Source organism: Parambassis ranga, chromosome 1 (genome assembly GCF_900634625.1).
Source record: "Parambassis ranga chromosome 1, fParRan2.1, whole genome shotgun sequence".
Taxonomy (NCBI): Eukaryota; Metazoa; Chordata; class Actinopteri; family Ambassidae; genus Parambassis; species Parambassis ranga.
In genome coordinates, this window is record NC_041022.1 from 22,970,592 (window position 1) to 22,987,862 (window position 17,271).

The 17,271-nt window shown below is 47.6% G+C and overlaps 4 protein-coding genes across 5 annotated transcripts; 2 read left to right on the top strand and 2 right to left on the bottom strand.

The window, feature by feature from the left end:
* The first annotated feature begins 268 nt into the window (after positions 1 to 268).
* LOC114429461 (B-cell receptor CD22-like) lies at positions 269 to 7,666 on the top strand. Its single transcript, XM_028398303.1, has 12 exons — positions 269 to 362; positions 1,910 to 2,263; positions 2,341 to 2,520; positions 2,623 to 2,961; positions 3,066 to 3,269; positions 5,486 to 5,704; positions 5,832 to 6,092; positions 6,394 to 6,654; positions 6,723 to 6,804; positions 6,889 to 6,949; positions 7,314 to 7,534; positions 7,606 to 7,666. Exons 1-12 carry the CDS (start codon positions 311 to 313, stop codon positions 7,664 to 7,666), a joined length of 2,295 nt encoding a protein of 764 aa, XP_028254104.1. The 5' UTR covers positions 269 to 310.
* Positions 7,667 to 8,738: 1,072 nt separating this feature from the next.
* On the bottom strand, positions 8,739 to 9,156 carry LOC114440150 (histone H3). Its single transcript, XM_028412450.1, has one exon. The coding sequence runs from the start codon at positions 9,147 to 9,149 to the stop codon at positions 8,739 to 8,741; it is 411 nt and encodes a 136-aa protein (XP_028268251.1). The 5' UTR covers positions 9,150 to 9,156.
* A 6,080-nt stretch (positions 9,157 to 15,236) lies between these two features.
* On the top strand, positions 15,237 to 15,631 carry LOC114440230 (histone H2A). Of its 2 annotated transcripts, XM_028412571.1 has the most exons (2): positions 15,237 to 15,317; positions 15,423 to 15,631. In XM_028412571.1, exons 1-2 carry the CDS (start codon positions 15,237 to 15,239, stop codon positions 15,621 to 15,623), a joined length of 282 nt encoding a protein of 93 aa, XP_028268372.1. In that variant the 3' UTR covers positions 15,624 to 15,631. The 2 variants fall into 2 exon arrangements, with proteins under 2 accessions (XP_028268372.1, XP_028268365.1); XM_028412564.1 differs by having other exon boundaries at positions 15,237 to 15,631.
* Positions 15,632 to 16,087: 456 nt separating this feature from the next.
* LOC114439956 (histone H1-like) lies at positions 16,088 to 16,970 on the bottom strand. Its single transcript, XM_028412173.1, has one exon. The coding sequence runs from the start codon at positions 16,941 to 16,943 to the stop codon at positions 16,308 to 16,310; it is 636 nt and encodes a 211-aa protein (XP_028267974.1). The 5' UTR covers positions 16,944 to 16,970; the 3' UTR covers positions 16,088 to 16,307.
* Between the last annotated feature and the right edge of the window lie 301 nt (positions 16,971 to 17,271).

The window sequence follows — 17,271 nt, forward strand, 5'->3', positions numbered from 1 at the left end:
TATGACCTGTACAAACAATAAAATCATTAGTAAGGTATTTACTGATTTGTATGACATACAATAGGACATTACTTTGAGAATCTAATCTAAAACATTCTCACTGATATTGGGACAAGATAATTAGAAGCGCTAAAATGTATATTTTCGGTGTTAGGACTTGTTCCTGCAGCACTCTGTTGATATTCTATTTTAATCTTTCATGCTGGGGCTGTGCAGATTTTCATATGTTATGGTCTGATGACAAATTAAAGAGGAAGGAAGGGTTCAGATTGTTTCAGCCTTGTGAGCAGTGCACTGCAGTAGAGCAGCCATGAGTCCAGCAGCAGCTGTGAGTGGACTCGTCTTCATTGTCTCTGTGTCAGGTACTGAACATCTGCTTATTTATTACATTATAGTTATTATGGGGATGTCCCGATCCGATCACATGATCGGAAATCGGGCCCGATTACGTGATTTCAGACTCGATCGAAATCGGCTGTTACCTCCCGATCAGGACTCGGATATATATTTATTAGGGCTCTCAAAGTTAACGCCTTCAGTGCAGGGTGGCTATGACTAGGCCTGTCGCGATAAACAATAAATCAATTAATTGCACGATAAATTAAATGGGCGCGTCGTAGCGTATAAAGGCTTCTGTCTTAAAATGTGTCAAACCAACAGGTAGTTGTTATTTTTTTAACTCATTGTGTAATGTTTACGGGATGTTCTGAGCAGACCACGGTCAGCTCGCTGTCGGCGTCGCCACGGTGCGTCACAGCGCTGCAGGGCTTGGACGTTACAGCGACACAGAGAGCTGTGAAGCTGCTCAACACCGTTTCAACACTTTGCCACAATTCACCACGACACCAAACATGCTCATGTACACAACGTGCTATCAGAGAGAGTCCGCGTTGTACGAGTGAAGTTCTCTGCCTTCTCACTGGCGGCACTCGCTGCAGCGCCACCCATTCTAGTTCTCTTGCCCAGTCCTCTGGTGCCATCTCTGCTGTCAGTTTCTATGTGTTTCTGTCTACATGGTGGCGTTTGTAAAATTCACTGCAGCTGTCTGCAGCGGCCTGATGCGCATACACACATGCAAACGCAAACGCGTGCGCACACAAGCACATGTGCACACAGGTGAGCCCACTCCCAGAGAGTGGTGTTGTTTGGCTCTCTGTTGCTCATGACGTGCTAGTTGGTTTGACTTAACTCCATTGACTATGCTCAGATAAGCTATGGTAATAGGCCTACCACTACTCATAATAATAATAATATCAACATGAATATTAATATCATTAATAATAACAACAATAATAATAATAATAATGTTGATGATTGGGGGCCTTTCCAGTGTTAAATGTTCTTTAGAAATTAAAGTTTATTAATCTTATGGAGAATCTTGAAAGTATCGGATCGGGACTCGGTATCGGCAGATACTCAAAATCAAATGACTCGGACTCGGACTCAAAGGCAAAAAAACCTGATCGGGACATCCCTCCTAACTTTGATGTTTATGAATATATATATGTGTGTGTGTGTGTGTGTGTGTGTGTGTGTGTGTAGATATAGATAGATATTATCATACACCACGTGTTTTCACCGTTTGCGTTTCAGTGCGCTGTTTCTGGAGCATTGTCAAGATACATATTTACTCATACTGGTAATAAAGAGTTTCACATCAACATTTTATCTGCACTTCATACAACAAAAGACAGGAAACAGCCCACTGCCCACACCCAAAGTGCACTGATGTGTTATAACTATAAATGTGGTGTCAAGCCGTTCAGCTGCTTTATGATTTGTTTAAGCATTAATCTTGTTTTCACATGTTTCCAGAGATACAACCTTTATAAAATAAAACTTTTTGTTTTTGTTGTTGTGATGGTGCTGGATGGCACTTGTTAGAAATGTGATATTCTTTCTGTTACAGTGGTTCAGAGTCAGGTTGGATGGAGAGTGACTTACACTTCTACTGAGATCTGTGCTGTAGAAGGATCAACAGTAGAAATAGACTGCACCTACACATACCCACACAGGATGAACGGCTGTCATACAACAGTTGAAAAAGCATTTTGGTTCAGAACGCAGTATTGGGAAGCCTTGGATCTGAGAGCGGACTCAAAGTATGCAGGACGTGTGAACTACCACTGTGGTGACAAAGCCTGCACTCTGAGAATCACAGACCTGAGAGAGAGTGACTCGGCTGAGTACAAGTTCAGGTTCATAACAAACTGTCCTGATGGGAAATATACTGGATCACCTGGGGTCACTTTGTCTGTCACAGGTAACAGTTCTCTTGGACAACAGTGTATCTCTTACATGTGTATATTGTCTAAACTGATATTTGTGTTTCTTGACAAGGTGTTAAAGTGGACATAAGCCGATGGTCAGAGATGAAGTGTGTCAGCAGCTGTATACCTCCCAATTCTCACTACACCTGGTACAAGAATGGAAAGGAGACTAATGACAATCATTATTCAGATTATACGACTAAAGACAGTGTTTCCTGTGCTATAAATGGATACCATTCTCCTCTAGTGTGTGAGTTCACCCCACAGTCTTGCTTCAACATAAGCTAATTCCACCTTTATTTGAGTGAAATCTACATTTCTGATGTAACATTTGAAAATATTTCATTTTCAGGTGTCCGTGGTGATCCATGCAACAAAGTAACTTACACTAAGAGAAGCATCTGTGCATTCAAAGGCTCATCAGTGGACATTACATGCATGTACAAGGGTTATTCTATTCAGTCAAAGTTCTGGTTCCGTTCCAATCCATACTCACAGTGGGACCTCAAGACAAACCAGTATGGAGGTCATGTTGAGGTTTTTGAACCAGAGTCCTGGACCTATCAGCGACGCTCCACTCTGAGGATCAGAGACCTGACAGAGAGAGATTCAGCTGAGTATAAGTTCATGTTCACAACAACAAACTTTAAATGGGGGAGTAGTTTACCTGGAACAACTCTGACTGTCACAGGTACAGTTTATGTGTTTTACAGACCTTCACATGCATGACCAACATACTGTGTGTGCTGCTGAAATATGTATATAATAATATCTAGTATGTGTTCATAAATCCAGATGTACAGGTGCAGGTCATCTGGTCTCCTACTGGTCCAAAGCTGATTTGTCACAGCAGCTGTCTTCCTCCTGGTCATTCCTCCTTCGTGTGGTACAAGAATAACAACATGATTAATGGAGAAACATCTTCTTCCTACAGCAAACAGGTTGATCGTACAGACACCTATTCCTGTGCCTTCATGGATCATCACTCCGCTGCAGTGTGTGAGTTTACTTTACAAATATACAAACAAAATGCCAGTGTTAACACAGCTTGATGTTTATTATTGCTAATGTGAGTGGCTGCAGATGGAATACACCTAATAAGAGTTTCACTCCAGGAAGTATTTCTCCCTACTAGGTATTATATAGTTAATCCCATCAGAGAATAAGATTAAGAAAAGCTTTATTTGTCCCACAATGCGGAAATTGCAGATCCCTATATACTGTACATATCATTAAGCTGGGGGCAAGAGATGGTCTATTAATAACCCAAATAATGTTTATTTTATTTAACACAAGTTGTCATAATACAAATATAGTAACAGATTAATCAAACTCTAAAAACAACACTTAGTCGCGAAAGAACAAGAGACAGGGCTAATACATGACAAAAGGATACATGAAAACAAAGCAACTAAAACAAAAGAAGTCCAAAACAATCAAAACATTTTGTACATATCAAAGTGACCAGAAAAATCCTGCCTCGCTCCCTCTGCAGTGCAGAAAAAAAAGAGGCACAGCAGGTCAGCTGTGAGCTGAACAGCCCAGGCAATGGTATATGTGACTGACTACCAGGCAAAGCACCACCACTGTTGGTGTCATGTCGGTGGGTATTTTTGGTATTTTTATCTCAGATTTGTCAATTTTTTGGCTAAATCAACCACTACGCTAGTTGTATCAGCAAGTTACCCTCCAGCTTTTTTGGCAGTTTATCTGACATCACAATGCATTGATAGGTAGCGGGGGAGTGGTCATTACAGCAAATCAATGACAAGTGTAGGCTTGCACACGTGGGTGCTCCCCCATGGAATTGGAGCCTATGCCCATGACACCAGTAATGTCCCTTGTTATGGCAAGCAAAAACCTGTGTCATCAAGAGGACCATATGGACAGTGCATGGACAAAAGAAGCAACAGGACACATTACCTAGATGAGCATAGATAGCATAGCAAGATACCCCGAGCCACAACAACTTCCAAGTTTGTTCGACGTTCAGAATGGTAATTAGAGCTGGCGAGCTAATGCTCAGCTAACAGCTTATGGCTATGGCTTATGTTCACAACACTGCATGGATGTGCTGTGTGTGTCATCCAGTTCATATGTTACTGCCAAATGGAAACAGAGTACTGCTGCCGCACATCACAGCCTGAATGATGTAGACACACAGACAGATGCATGCAGAGGATACACTGTGCATGCTTTGATTATCAACACTCTGTCTGTCAGTTATTAAAGTAGCCAAAACATCAAAATGCATTCTGTCCCAATATTTGATGAACACACTGTTGAAGTATTGATAATATGAGGAGCAAACTGTGTTTTTAAATGCATTTTATGCATGACTATAAGTGATTTACTATTTTCTATTAGTTCTTGTACAGATGTTATAGTGAGTTTTCATATTACAGCCTTATCCTATACACATGACTGACTAACCTTTGCTCTTTTAAAAAAGACTAAAATTGATATTATGATCCTTATTATAGTGCTATAGAAATTAAATGTCATCACATATATTTCAAATTTAAGCTTTTACACAGCTTGTGACTTCATTTGTCCTTGTCTTACTCAAATGTGTGAGAAATATACTGCTGATTTAAAAGTATACATGAGCTGTCGATTCAATATTTTATTGCTCTGTTTCTCACTTGAAATGACTCGAAATTCAAAGTTAAGGACTTTAGACTTGACTCAGACTTGCCAAGATTGACTCGGGACTTGAGGACAAAGACTAGGGACTTGTGACTTGCAAAACAGTGACTTGGTCCCACCTCTGGGAGTACTTTAATGTGATGTACTTTTACTTTTAATACTTTAAGTACATTTAAAAGTACTGAAGACTTTTACTTAAGATAGGATCGTTGATGTAGCGCTTCTAATTTTACTTAAGTATATATTTTGCTAGGTATTTGTACTTTTACTTAAGTACCAAGCTGCAGTACTTCCTCCACCTCTGGCTACATCCACCAGGCACAGTGCCATGTGCAGCATGTTGGAGGAATAGACTTCTGGCCACAGAAGTGTACGAACTTGGGATGAATAAAAACTTTATTCTATTCTATTTCCTATCATTTTCATACTGTCCATAATTTATACTCAGCAAGATTAATTCTAAAACAATAACATAAATGACATGATGAGCAAGAACAAAGTAAAACTGCTCTGATCATTTAATGCTGTAGCATTAAAGTATTATTGTATTGTCTGATATCCTCCAGATGCTCCAATGGTTACCTTAGTGCGGACGAGTCCCTCTGGTGACATTATGAATGGCAGCTCAGTGACTCTAACCTGTAGAAGTGATGCTAACCCCGCAGCTAAACACACCTGGTACAAAGGGAACCAAACACTGCTCTGTAAAGAGACACAGCTTGTCTTCAGTTCCATCCAGGCTTCAGACACTGGAAATTATCGCTGTACAGCTGAGAATGAGCTTGGTGAGAGAGCATCAGAATATGTCTTCATTAATGTGCAATGTGAGTACGAACTGAACCTAAAAAGAGACTGTATGGTGATATTGTTGATCACAAACACACCTCCAATCATACAAATACTGTCTTCCAGATGGTCCAGAGACCCCCTCTGTATCAGTGAGTCCCTTTGCTGACATAGTGGAGGGAAATTCAGTGACTCTGACCTGTAGCGGTGATGCTAACCCACCAGCTAACTACACCTGGTACAAGAACGAACAGCCACTTCCTCTAGGATCATCAAGAGATTATCATTTCACCTCCATCAGCTCTGAGGACAGAGGGAACTACTCCTGCGAGTCGCAGAATAAATATCGACGGAGCACCTCTACATATGTTTTCTTAGACGTTCAGTGTAAGCAAAGAGATTTTTAAAGTAAATAATGTTTGGAATTACAAAAATTTAAAAAAAACTTGTTTACCAAATATAGCTAAACCTTTTAACACAGGCTTGAAAAAATAAAAAAAAAATTCACCCATAACTAGGACACTAAAATAAGCCACATTTTTATTTTTAAAGTAGTTGAATGTATTTGCGCAGAAAAGAGAATATACATTTAGCACAATGATGGAAAGCAGTATTTCAATGTATCTGGTGATACACTTACATTCTCACATTCACCTGTTATTATGTGATTCATCTTTATCTCCTCCAGATGTCCCGAGGCTTCCCTCTGTGTCAGTGAGTCCCTCTGCTGAGATAGTGGAGGGACAGTCACTGACTCTGACCTGTAGCAGCAATGCTAACCCAGCAGCTAACTACACCTGGTACAAGGAGGATGAAGACTCGCCAAAAGCATCAGGACAGAAATTCACCATCACCGAGACTAGAGCTGAACACAGTGGCAGTTATTACTGTGAAGCCCAGAACAGCAGAGGGCGTCAGAACTCCTCCTTACATCTGATCACAGTCAAAGGTAACCATAGTAACCCACACATGCCCATTTATTTTAAACATTATCACTATCTCCTTCTGATTATCCAGGTGTGTGGAAGTCTACAGCTACAGGAATAACCAGTGTGTTTCTCCTGGCTGCCATAGTCCTCACTGTGCTTCTATTGATTAGGTAACAAATCTATGTTCATACATTGTTATCAGTTTTCTAAACTTGTGAGCTCAACCAAGTTATTCACTTCCTTTTTCTATCCAGAAGGAAACAGTGCTTCAAACAACAGCATCAAAGTGGAGAGAGAGATACCAACAGAGCAGAGGTGAGAAAGGCCAGGTGCAGAAGCAAACGTTAGTTTAGTGCACTTTACTAGTCACATGTTCACAGCAAGGACAATCGTGAGCCAGTCGCTAGACATGCCTGAGCTTTAATAGACAGTCATGACCAACACAGGTAAGTATGGAGACATTTATTGCCAAAGATCCACCCACTGAGGTCCTCCCCCACATATAAACCTGTTTACCCACCAGACAGTTAGAGCTGAAGAAGCTGCTTGGAGGAGCAGAGAAACATCTTCAACAAACTCTACAAGTCCAGACGCCTCACTTCAGCCTCTTGAATGAAAATGACTAAGCATCTTGAGAAACTTTATCAACATGTGCTAAGTGTAGCTTTTATCCCCTCAGCTAAACATCAGTGCAGTACATCATGCTCAATCAGCTGCTCCAGAAAAGCAACCAACAGAACAGCAAGACGAGCTTCTCTACAGCACCATCTGCTTGTATCAGGCAGACCCTGTGTACTCCAACATCCCAAAGCGAGCTCCACCATGCAGACAAACAGAGGAAGAGGATGATGTCACTGAATACAGTGCTGTCAAATTTGACAGGCCTAGTGCTGCCTCCAGGTGAGCAGCTCATCTCCCGTGGAAATAGTCACTGTGTTAATTGACTGAACGCTTTGTTTTTCCCTCCACAGAACAAGGTGTGATGAAAATGAAGATTCATGTGCAGTGTACAGCACAGTCAACAAAAAATGAATGAACAAAACATGAGTGTATGTTTATTATAGTCACACTGCAAAAGCTTCACATACCAAAGTATTCCATTCACTATTTACCTATATTTTAACATTTACATTTGCTATCACTGCAAGTTACATTTTCTGAAAATTAAAAACTATTTTTCTAATACTTACAATGTTTTTTCCCCTTTTTTCACACTTACTGAGGTAATGGACACCTGCAGAGCCAGCTCTTGGCATAGGTGACATAGGTGTTTGCCTAGGGCGCCTCCTGCTGGAGGGGGTATTGCTACAGAGCAGAGCAGAGAGGGGTGAGGATTCAACAGCCGTGGTTCGAAACAAGGTTTAATCTCATAACCCTCATAGCCCAACTCATAAATATGTACAATTCACCTCAGGGATTATTAAAGTAGCCCAGATTTTTTAATTAGGGTTAAAAATGCAACTGAATCCAGTAATCAGTATTTTGCCCGTGGCGACAAACTTTTCAAAACAACATACACCTTTTAGCCCAATAATTAACAAACAGTACTGTAAACCATAGTCCTGACTAGGACACCATGGTGGCCAGAGCCAGCTCTGGACACCTGTGCAGAGGAAATTAAATACTACATCCAGGGAAGCAAATAATTATACACACACACACACACACACACACACACACACACACACACACGTATATTTAAAAAATGATTTCCAAACATGTATAGTGCCACTTTGTCCTAGTGAATACTGTGTGTGTAAGAGCCCAACAGTAGTGGGCTTTGGCAGCACATACCCAGTTGGAAGTGTCAGGGAGGTCATGTTTGTACTGAAGCAGGAGAAGCTTCGCATCAGCCACAATGCTGAACACTGTAAGAAGTCAGACTATGAAGTGATTTTTTTAACATGACTGAATCTGAAGGCCAGCAATATGTGGAATAAACAATACAACTGTGGACGTGTGGTCATGTTGTAACACATAATGTATAATTTCAATAGTACTGGTTGTGTTTTTTTTTTGTTTTAAAAATAAGGATCACGCTCCTAAACAGAGTGAGGTGGCTCTTAAAAGAGCCGTTGTTGTTGTTTGTGGAGCCGCAGACACTTTAAGCTCTCTCTCCGCGGATGCGGCGGGCCAGCTGGATGTCTTTGGGCATGATGGTGACCCTCTTGGCGTGGATGGCGCACAGGTTGGTGTCCTCGAACAGGCCGACCAGGTAAGCCTCGCTGGCCTCCTGCAGAGCCATGACAGCGGAGCTCTGGAAGCGCAGGTCGGTCTTGAAGTCCTGAGCGATCTCTCTGACCAGGCGCTGGAAGGGCAGCTTGCGGATCAGCAGCTCGGTGGATTTCTGGTAGCGACGGATCTCTCTCAGAGCCACGGTACCGGGCCTGTAACGGTGAGGCTTCTTGACGCCGCCGGTGGCCGGGGCGCTCTTACGGGCAGCCTTGGTGGCCAGCTGCTTTCTGGGGGCTTTGCCTCCGGTGGATTTACGGGCGGTCTGCTTGGTTCTTGCCATTTCTTCTTTCTCTGAGCAACAGAAAAATGTAAAATGAAAGAGAAGACGCGCGCCTCTTAAAGTGTGGGACCGGCTGTGAAGCTGTGACGCTGCTTCAGACCTCCGGATCCTGATTGGTCAGCGGCTCCTCGTGGAGCTCAGCCCGCCTAGAGGAGCGGCCTCGCGCCTGAAGCTGCGCTGCTTATTGGAGAACAGTCTGTTCAAATCTCCCGCTGAAATGGAGAGCGGCCCCCCTGCTGCTGCTCCGCTGAAACCAGTCCTCTGGTTGGCTGTGAGGAAGTGTCTGCACGCTCTGATACATATAAAGGAGAGGCTGAGCTTCCTCAGACACAGTTTCTCTGAGTTAACGCACGAGAAAACGTTGGTTACGTATTGTAACCCCAGATTCTATGAGTATAGGCGCAGCCCTTTAAGGCTATCGCTAGTGGGTTTCATCCCTTCGCGCGCATGCGCAGCACTGAAAGATTTAATCACCGCCCACCTATTACGTGGGCCTCACCTCGGTCTCACCTCGAGTATAAATTGGACTGAGACCGGACAATCGGCTCCCAAATAAAAAACGGCTTTTTCTTCAGCCAAAAATAGGAACCAGTGAGGCCCACAGCTTAAAGGGCTGCGCCTATACTCATAGAATCTGGGGTTACAATACGTAACCAACGTTCTATTTCGTATAGGCTTCGCCCTTTAAGGCTATCGCTAGTGGGTTAAAGGCGAAGCAGGATGTAGTCCATGCCTCACTGGGTCCGTACGGTACCACAAGCATAACCACACACCTGCCTGATCACTACACTGAAACAATAACACAGCAGTGTAGTCACACAATCACCATGTGCCGAAAAAACAGAGGAAGGAAGCACAGGGAGAGAGACGTGCCCCACCCGCCAACAGGCCGGGAGGAGGAACACAGCACAGCTCATTCTGACAAAAAACCCAGAACAGCGCGGGTCATGGATAACCCAGAAACATCCCGCAGATAAAAACGCACAAATGAACAGGGGGAGGACCAGGATGCTGCAGAGCAGATATCAGCCACTGTCATCCCTCTGTGCAAAGCCGCAGAGGATGAGATCCCCCTGGTGGAATGTGCCCTGATCCTGTCTGGAGGGACAGCATCAGATGACAGATATGCCTGTGAGATCGCCTCACACAGCCAGTGTGACAGGCGCTGAGCAGACAAAGGAAGACCCAAAGACTGAACTCTGTAATGCACAAACAGACGCTGCGTGCGGCGCACAGCAGCTGTGCGCGCCACATAACAGGACAACGCGCGCACCGGACAGAGAAGATGAGATGTCCTCTCCTCATCAGAACTGTGAGGAGGAGGGAAAAAACCATCCAACGTTATCACCCTGGATCTGAAAGAGCTAGTGATGCTCTTAGGTATAAACGTCGGATTAGGACGCAATACAGCTGAACTGCCATCCCCCTGAATCCTGAGGCAGGAGGGGGCCACAGAGAGGGCAGATAAATCACTGACTCTCTTTGCAGATGTTAAAGCCAACAACAAAGCAGCTTTAAGAGACACAAACTTCAGTGAAACTGTATCCAGGGGCTCAAAGGGCGCCCTGGTTAGTGCGCGTAAAACTAACGCCAAATCCCACTGGGGAGCAAAGGAGCGGGACACAGGCCTGTGTCTCCGCACTCCCTTCAAAAAACGCTTTGTTAAAGGATGGCTAAAAACTGTTCTGTCACCAAAACCCTCATGACAGGCAGACACCGCAGCCGCGTAGGCTTTAATTGTACTAAAAGCCAAGCCTCTGTCCAGCAACCGCTGGAGAAAAGACAACACAAGAGGCAGGGGGCAGCTGGTGGAATCCACACTCCTGTCAATGCACCACTGCTGGAAAGCAGACCATTTTGCAGAGTAAGAGGCTCTGGTAGACTCAGCTCTAGCACCCTGGATAGTCCCCACAACCTCGCGGGAGAGACCCAGTCTCTCTAGGCGCTCCCGTTCAGCGGCCAGACCCACAGCCGCTGGCCTATTATGGGATAGCTCCTGATCGCTCCTCCTGCCTGTGAGAGCGCGTCCCCGCGCCAGGGTAGTTCCCACGGACTGCCTGATAACATCTGCTGTAGGCAGGGAAACCACGACGCATTCGTGCGCACTGGCGCCACTAAAATGGCCGACAGCTGCTCCACTCTCACTCTGTCCAGAAACTGAGGGATAAGTGTGACTGGAGGAAACGCATATAGAAGCATCCTGGGCCACGGTCGATGCGCAAAAGCATCCACTCCCAGTGGAGGATTGTCCCGTGCGCTCAGAGAAAACCACAGAGCGCACAGCGCATTCTCGCGTCTGGAAAACAGATCCACTTGCGCTCTTCCGAACCTGCTCCAGATCTGCCCGGCCAGATCGGGATGGAGACTCCAATCCCCGGAACGAGGACCTCCCCTCGACATCACATCCGCTCCTTTGTTCAGTACACCTGGGACGTACACCGCTCTGATAGAGAGAAGGTGTGTGTGCGCCCAGCGCAGCAGCCGTCTGGCTATGTTTAACAACTGGGCGGAGCGCACTCCTCCCTGTCGATTTATGTATGCCGCTGCTGCTCTGTTGTCTGTGTGAATCAGAACATGCTGATTCTGCAGTACATGGGCGAAATGCTGGATCACTTTCCACACGGTGAGAAGCTCCAGCGCGTTTATGTGGAGTGACGGGCGCGCCGGCCACCGTCCTCCCACCACCTGAGACAGACACGTTCCTCCCCATCCTGACAGAGATGCGTCTGTGAACACTGAGATGTGTGACACTGCCCTTCCCAGAGGCACACCTTCCGACAGGACCTGTCGATTCCTCCAATAAGAAAGATCGGGACTTACGGAGGGAGGCACCGACACCATGCGTCTCCGTTGATGTACGGGATCGATGCGCAAACGGATGAACCATCTCTGCAGTCGTCTCATATGAAGCAGTCCCAGAGGAACTACGGCATGACCCGCTGACATCATGCCCAACAGCTGCATGATGGAGAGCGCTGTCACAACGCTGCCAGGTGACACACGATGGAGAAGCGCCGTCAGCGCCTCCACTCTCTGCTGTGAGAGCCGCGCTCTCATCACGGCTGTGTTCAGCTCCACCCCCAGATAAATCACCGTCTGAGCAGGGACTGGGGAACTCTTTTCCCAGTTTATCATAAACCCCAGGTTCGACAGGTGGCTCACTAGCCGCTCTGTGTGTGACGCAGCTTCCTCTCTGGACCGAGCCAGCAGCAGCAGGTCGTCCAGGTAAAACAGCACTCTCATCCCTGACATATGTAGCGGCCGCAGCGCCGCCTCCACACACTTTGAAAAAGTCCGGGGAGCCAGAGAATAGCCGAACGGAAGGCGATTGTACTCGTACTGGATCCCCAGAAAAGAGAAACGCATGTATCTCCTGTGTTTTGGAACAACGGGGACGTGGAAATACGCGTCTTTTAGGTCTATGGATGTGAGCCAATCTCCCTGACGCACACATTCCAGCAGCTGATTCACAGTCAGCATGTGAAACGGTCTTTTCATTATTGATTGGTTGAAGTAAGACAGATCGAGAATGGGCCTCATTCCCCCTGTCTTCTTCGGAACCAGGAAATAACGGGAGTAAAACCCCTGATTTTCCTGTCCCCGCGGAACCCTGGAAATCGCCCGCTTCACCAGCAGCTCTTCCAGTTCCGCCTGGAGAGCCTGACGCTGGCCTGGGGAGGAGAGAACTGTCTCCAGAATGCCGTTGAAGGGCGGAGGTGTTGTGGCGAACTGTAGAGTGTAACCTCTGCTGATCAGCCTGTCCATCCATCTGTCCAGGGAACATACGCGCCGCCACTCTGAGTAACGCTCTGAAAGCGGGCGTACACCTGTCTGACACTCCGCCGCCACTACGGAGACGCCCCTTGTCTGAGCCCCTGCCGCCGTTGCCATGGCAACCCATGGGGGGCTCCGATCGAAAGGGCAAGTCATGTGTCTGTGGGATAGACGCAGCGCACGCTGCCATCCCCGAGAGATGTGGAGCGGCGTCAGAAAAGTCATTTATGTGCCGCTGTGCTGACAGACAGGGCTTATGACACAGAGAGGGAGACTCATCCCCGCTCACTGGTAAGTGAGGAGGAGAGAGACTGTGCAAAGCTGAGAGCGTCTGTGTGTGTGACGGCTCATCAGAGAGGCACAGGTGAAGACAGAGAGACGTGCTGCTTGTGTGATATGAGCTCCTGCTGTATCGTAACCGAAAGGTTAGAGACTGCAGGCTCACACTGTGTGGGAGACATGTGTGCGACAGCCTGAGCTGTAGGATTGCTCTCAACAGGATGTACGTGTTTTATTTCAAAACGGGGAGAAACACTCCCAACATCCTTACAAACAATATCACACATATCCCCCCCGCACCGTCACTGTTTCTTGGGCTGCTTCCTGGGAGGCTGCAGAGGAGGGTTAGACCAAGTGCATGCCGGCCGCCGCTGTCTGTTGCCTCGGGGTGCCGTCGCGGGCACCGGGTGAGACGGCGGTGGAGCACTGAAAGAAGCAGGTAGTGGTTGCTGTGGCTGAGACGCAGCCGTCATAGGTACTGGGGGGCGTCTCTGCCTGGGGCGCGGGTCCCGGCGGTCCCGCCAGTGACCAGAGGAGCGCTGGGCTCGAGCAACATGCTTCTTAATTTTCTCTGCGTCCTCAGAAGCTTTCTGCATGTGATCCACCAACACTTGAAGGTGAGGACCGAACAGCCCGTCCGAGCTGATGGGACACTCCAATAACTCCTTCTTCACAGCATCGGGAATGGGGGATGACAGGTGCAGCCACATATTCCTCTGAATCAGCTGTTGCCACACTGCGATCCGGGCCGCGCAGACAGCAGTTGATGCACACAGATTCAGGATGGCGCTGGCAAGGTTGCCGAGCTCCAAGGCTTGCTCAGAAAGGTGATCGGAATCCTCCGTCAGCTTAGTGATAGCAAACGCCAGGAGAGAAATGTTGTTGGCTGCCGCTTTAATCTGAAAAGCACACTGATGAGAACGGTCAGTGAAACGTGCGATCAGCTGATCTCTGCCGGAGGGCAGGGCTGGCCGGCGTCCGCTCAGCACGTTGGCCCTGACTCCAAACAGAGATGTGAGGCTGGGGTCGAGGGGAGGGACGGGAGGAAAACCAGAGGCGGTGAGCCCATCTACCTTGGTGATGGGAGAATAGGTAGAGACCGGCGCCTTTATTTTCCCAGGTTCTGCCGCTGCCCCCGACAGATACGGCACAATAGCAGGAAAACGTGGCCAGACAGGGTCCCGTCTAGCCGCGTGTACTGAAGCATAACGCCCTCCCATCTCGTCCCGAGGAATTACTTCCTCGGCCGACGGCACCGTCAGGTTCCTGAGCGCTGCCGCACGCTGAATCATTTGAGGAAGATCCCTGACGAGAGCGCCTATTGCCGGCAAGGGAGAAAGGATTAAAGCGGGGACCTCGGGGACTCCCGAGTGAACCCCAGGCATCTCCTTATCATCATCCAGCCCCTCCATCCGGAGAGGGGGATCGACTTGAGGAGAATGTGGTGAAGGTGGGGCAGAGTCGTCCGACTCCGACCCTTCTGCAAAAAGAGCAATAGCGTCCTCTAACGGTTAGTCATCTGCCACGGGAAAAGTTGCGTCCGCTGCAGCGGTGAAAGCATCTGCTCTCCGCCGCCTCTCGTCCTCGGGAAGGAGCTTGCAATAGGGGCACGCTGCCAGTGGAGTTAGCGCCAGGCCGGCGTGCTCCGGGCCAAGGCAGGATTCGCAACGGGCATGCAGATCGAAGCTCATGATGAAGCCGATCTGGCACACCGGGCAGATCCTGATGCCATCCGAGGACTTAGCGGACTCTCTTGCTCGTTCTTGCTCGCTATTGCTCGTCATTGCTAGCTCTTAGCTCGCTCTTAGCTTGCTCTTAGCTTGCTCTTAGTGCTGCAGCTTACGCTGAAGAAAAATGGGAGCCGATTGTCCGGTCTCAGTCCAATTTATACTCGAGGTGAGACCGAGGTGAGGCCCACGTAATAGGTGGGCGGTGATTAAATCTTTCAGTGCTGCGCATGCGCGCGAAGGGATGAAACCCACTAGCGATAGCCTTAAAGGGCGAAGCCTATACGAAATAGAACATAATCTAAAAATGAGTGGACGTGGAAAGACCGGTGGCAAAGCCAGAGCTAAGGCCAAGACCCGCTCCTCTCGTGCAGGGCTGCAGTTCCCCGTGGGTCGTGTCCACAGGCTGCTGCGTAAAGGTAACTATGGAGAGCGTGTGGGTGCCGGCGCTCCCGTGTACCTGGCGGCTGTGCTGGAGTACCTGACCGCTGAGATCCTGGAGCTGGCTGGAAACGCTGCCCGCGACAACAAGAAGACCCGTATCATCCCCCGTCACCTGCAGCTGGCTGTGCGCAACGACGAGGAGCTCAACAAGCTGCTGGGCGGAGTGACCATCGCTCAGGGCGGCGTGCTGCCCAACATCCAGGCCGTGCTGCTGCCCAAGAAGACCGAGAAGCCCGTCAAAGCCAAGTAAACACGGAGACCCACAAACCCCCAAAGGCTCTTTTAAGAGCCACACACTCTCACATAAAGAGCTGATGTCCTGGATTTTTACATTTTCAGTTGTACTTAGTTTTTATCAAACCCATATAAAGCACAATCACAATATTTTAATTTAAGCTATTTAGATTAGTGTAGTTTTATTTATGACAAACATGATGGGTAAATCTACATATGGATATTATATTGTAGTTAATATGTGGTTAAATTATTTTTACTAGCAGCACATACATGAATAAAAGGCAGGTGTTAAATGAAATGATTAGTTGCAACATACTCAGTTAAAATGCAGTAGGTGACTGATTTATGCTTTGCAAACTCATGTGGAGATAAACCTGAAAAATAATTAAATCAAGTGGCATCAATATATATATAAAATATCAATTGCTAGAACATGTATGTTTGACTACACAGCTTTGACTACCCACTTTCTGTGGGTACCTGATTCATACATTGTGCATTGTGATTGGTGATGTATGATTCATATATGGTTTTTTGTGGATTTTGCGGTGAATATTTTTGTATGTTTGTGTGTTTTTGAAAAAAGAGCAAAAACAGGTACTAATTAAAATAAAGTTTACACACAAGGATGAGCTCTTTGTGGATGTTGTGGTGGCTCTTAAAAGAGCCTTTGTGTGTTTGCAGTGATCATCACAGCTCACTTCTTCTTGGGTGCTGCCTTCTTGGCTTTGGGCTTGGCTGCCTTCTTTGCAGGGGCCTTCTTGGCTGCAGGGGCCTTTTTGGGAGCCACCTTCTTGGGACTCTTGGCGGCCTTCTTGGGGCTCTTTGCAGCCTTTTTGGGGCTCTTGGCGGCCTTCTTGGGGCTCTTGGCCACTTTCTTGGCCGCTGCGGGCTTCTTGGCCTTCTTGGGGGACTTCTTAGCAGCTGCTGGTTTCTTTGCTGCCGCCTTCTTGGCTGCTGCGGGTTTCTTAGCGGCTGCGGGCTTCTTGGCTTTAGGAGCGGCTTTCTTTGCGGGCTTGGCCTTGGTCTCAGCCTTCTTGTTCATCTTGAAGGAGCCGGAGGCCCCGGTCCCCTTGGTCTGGACCAGGGTCCCTTTAGCCACCAGGCTCTTGATGGCGATCTTGACGCGGGACTTGTTCTTCTCCACATCGTATCCTCCGGCAGCCAGAGCCTTCTTGAGGGCGGCTGCAGACACGCCGCTCCGCTCCTTGGAAGCGGCCACAGCTTTGACGATGAGCTCGCCGACGCTGGGGCCGGACTTCTTCGGCTTGGAGGCCTTCTTCTTGGGAGCTTTGGCCGGAGCGGCGGCTGGAGCTGGAGCTACTTCTGCCATTTTCCGTCTGTTTGTAGTCGCAACGCAACGAGTCAGAAAACAGTAATGACACGGTCGGAGCAGGAGGCGGTACTTGAACGCAGCATGAGAACCGTGGAGACTCAATCCAAGCCTGCCTCCTCCGTGCAGGCTGAATGTTTCCACTTGTGTTTTCTGTGCGTGGATAAAAGAGTAAAACTGAGTGTGGGAGCAGCGCTGCAGGCTGACAGTGGAGGAGCTGATAGCGGACAGTGTCTCTTCATGTCCAGCTCATGTTCAGCTCTGATCATCGCTGCACTTTGTTGCTGGAGCCTCCAAAGCTCAGAGAGTCCGCGCGCTGCGCAGCGCC

Excerpts from the sequence above, each read along its gene's own strand:
- LOC114429461 (XM_028398303.1), top strand. The coding sequence starts at position 311 with ATGAGTCCAGCAGCAGCTGTGAGTGGACTCGTCTTCATTGTCTCTGTG. Across the intron at positions 6,093-6,393 it reads TGTTTTCTTAGACGTTCAGT|ATGTCCCGAGGCTTCCCTCT; the intron begins GTAAGCAAAGAG and ends TATCTCCTCCAG. Across the intron at positions 6,950-7,313 it reads GAGATACCAACAGAGCAGAG|CTAAACATCAGTGCAGTACA; the intron begins GTGAGAAAGGCC and ends TTATCCCCTCAG.
- LOC114440150 (XM_028412450.1), bottom strand. The coding sequence starts at position 9,149 with ATGGCAAGAACCAAGCAGACCGCCCGTAAATCCACCGGAGGCAAAGCC.
- LOC114440230 (XM_028412564.1), top strand. The coding sequence starts at position 15,237 with ATGAGTGGACGTGGAAAGACCGGTGGCAAAGCCAGAGCTAAGGCCAAG.
- LOC114439956 (XM_028412173.1), bottom strand. The coding sequence starts at position 16,943 with ATGGCAGAAGTAGCTCCAGCTCCAGCCGCCGCTCCGGCCAAAGCTCCC.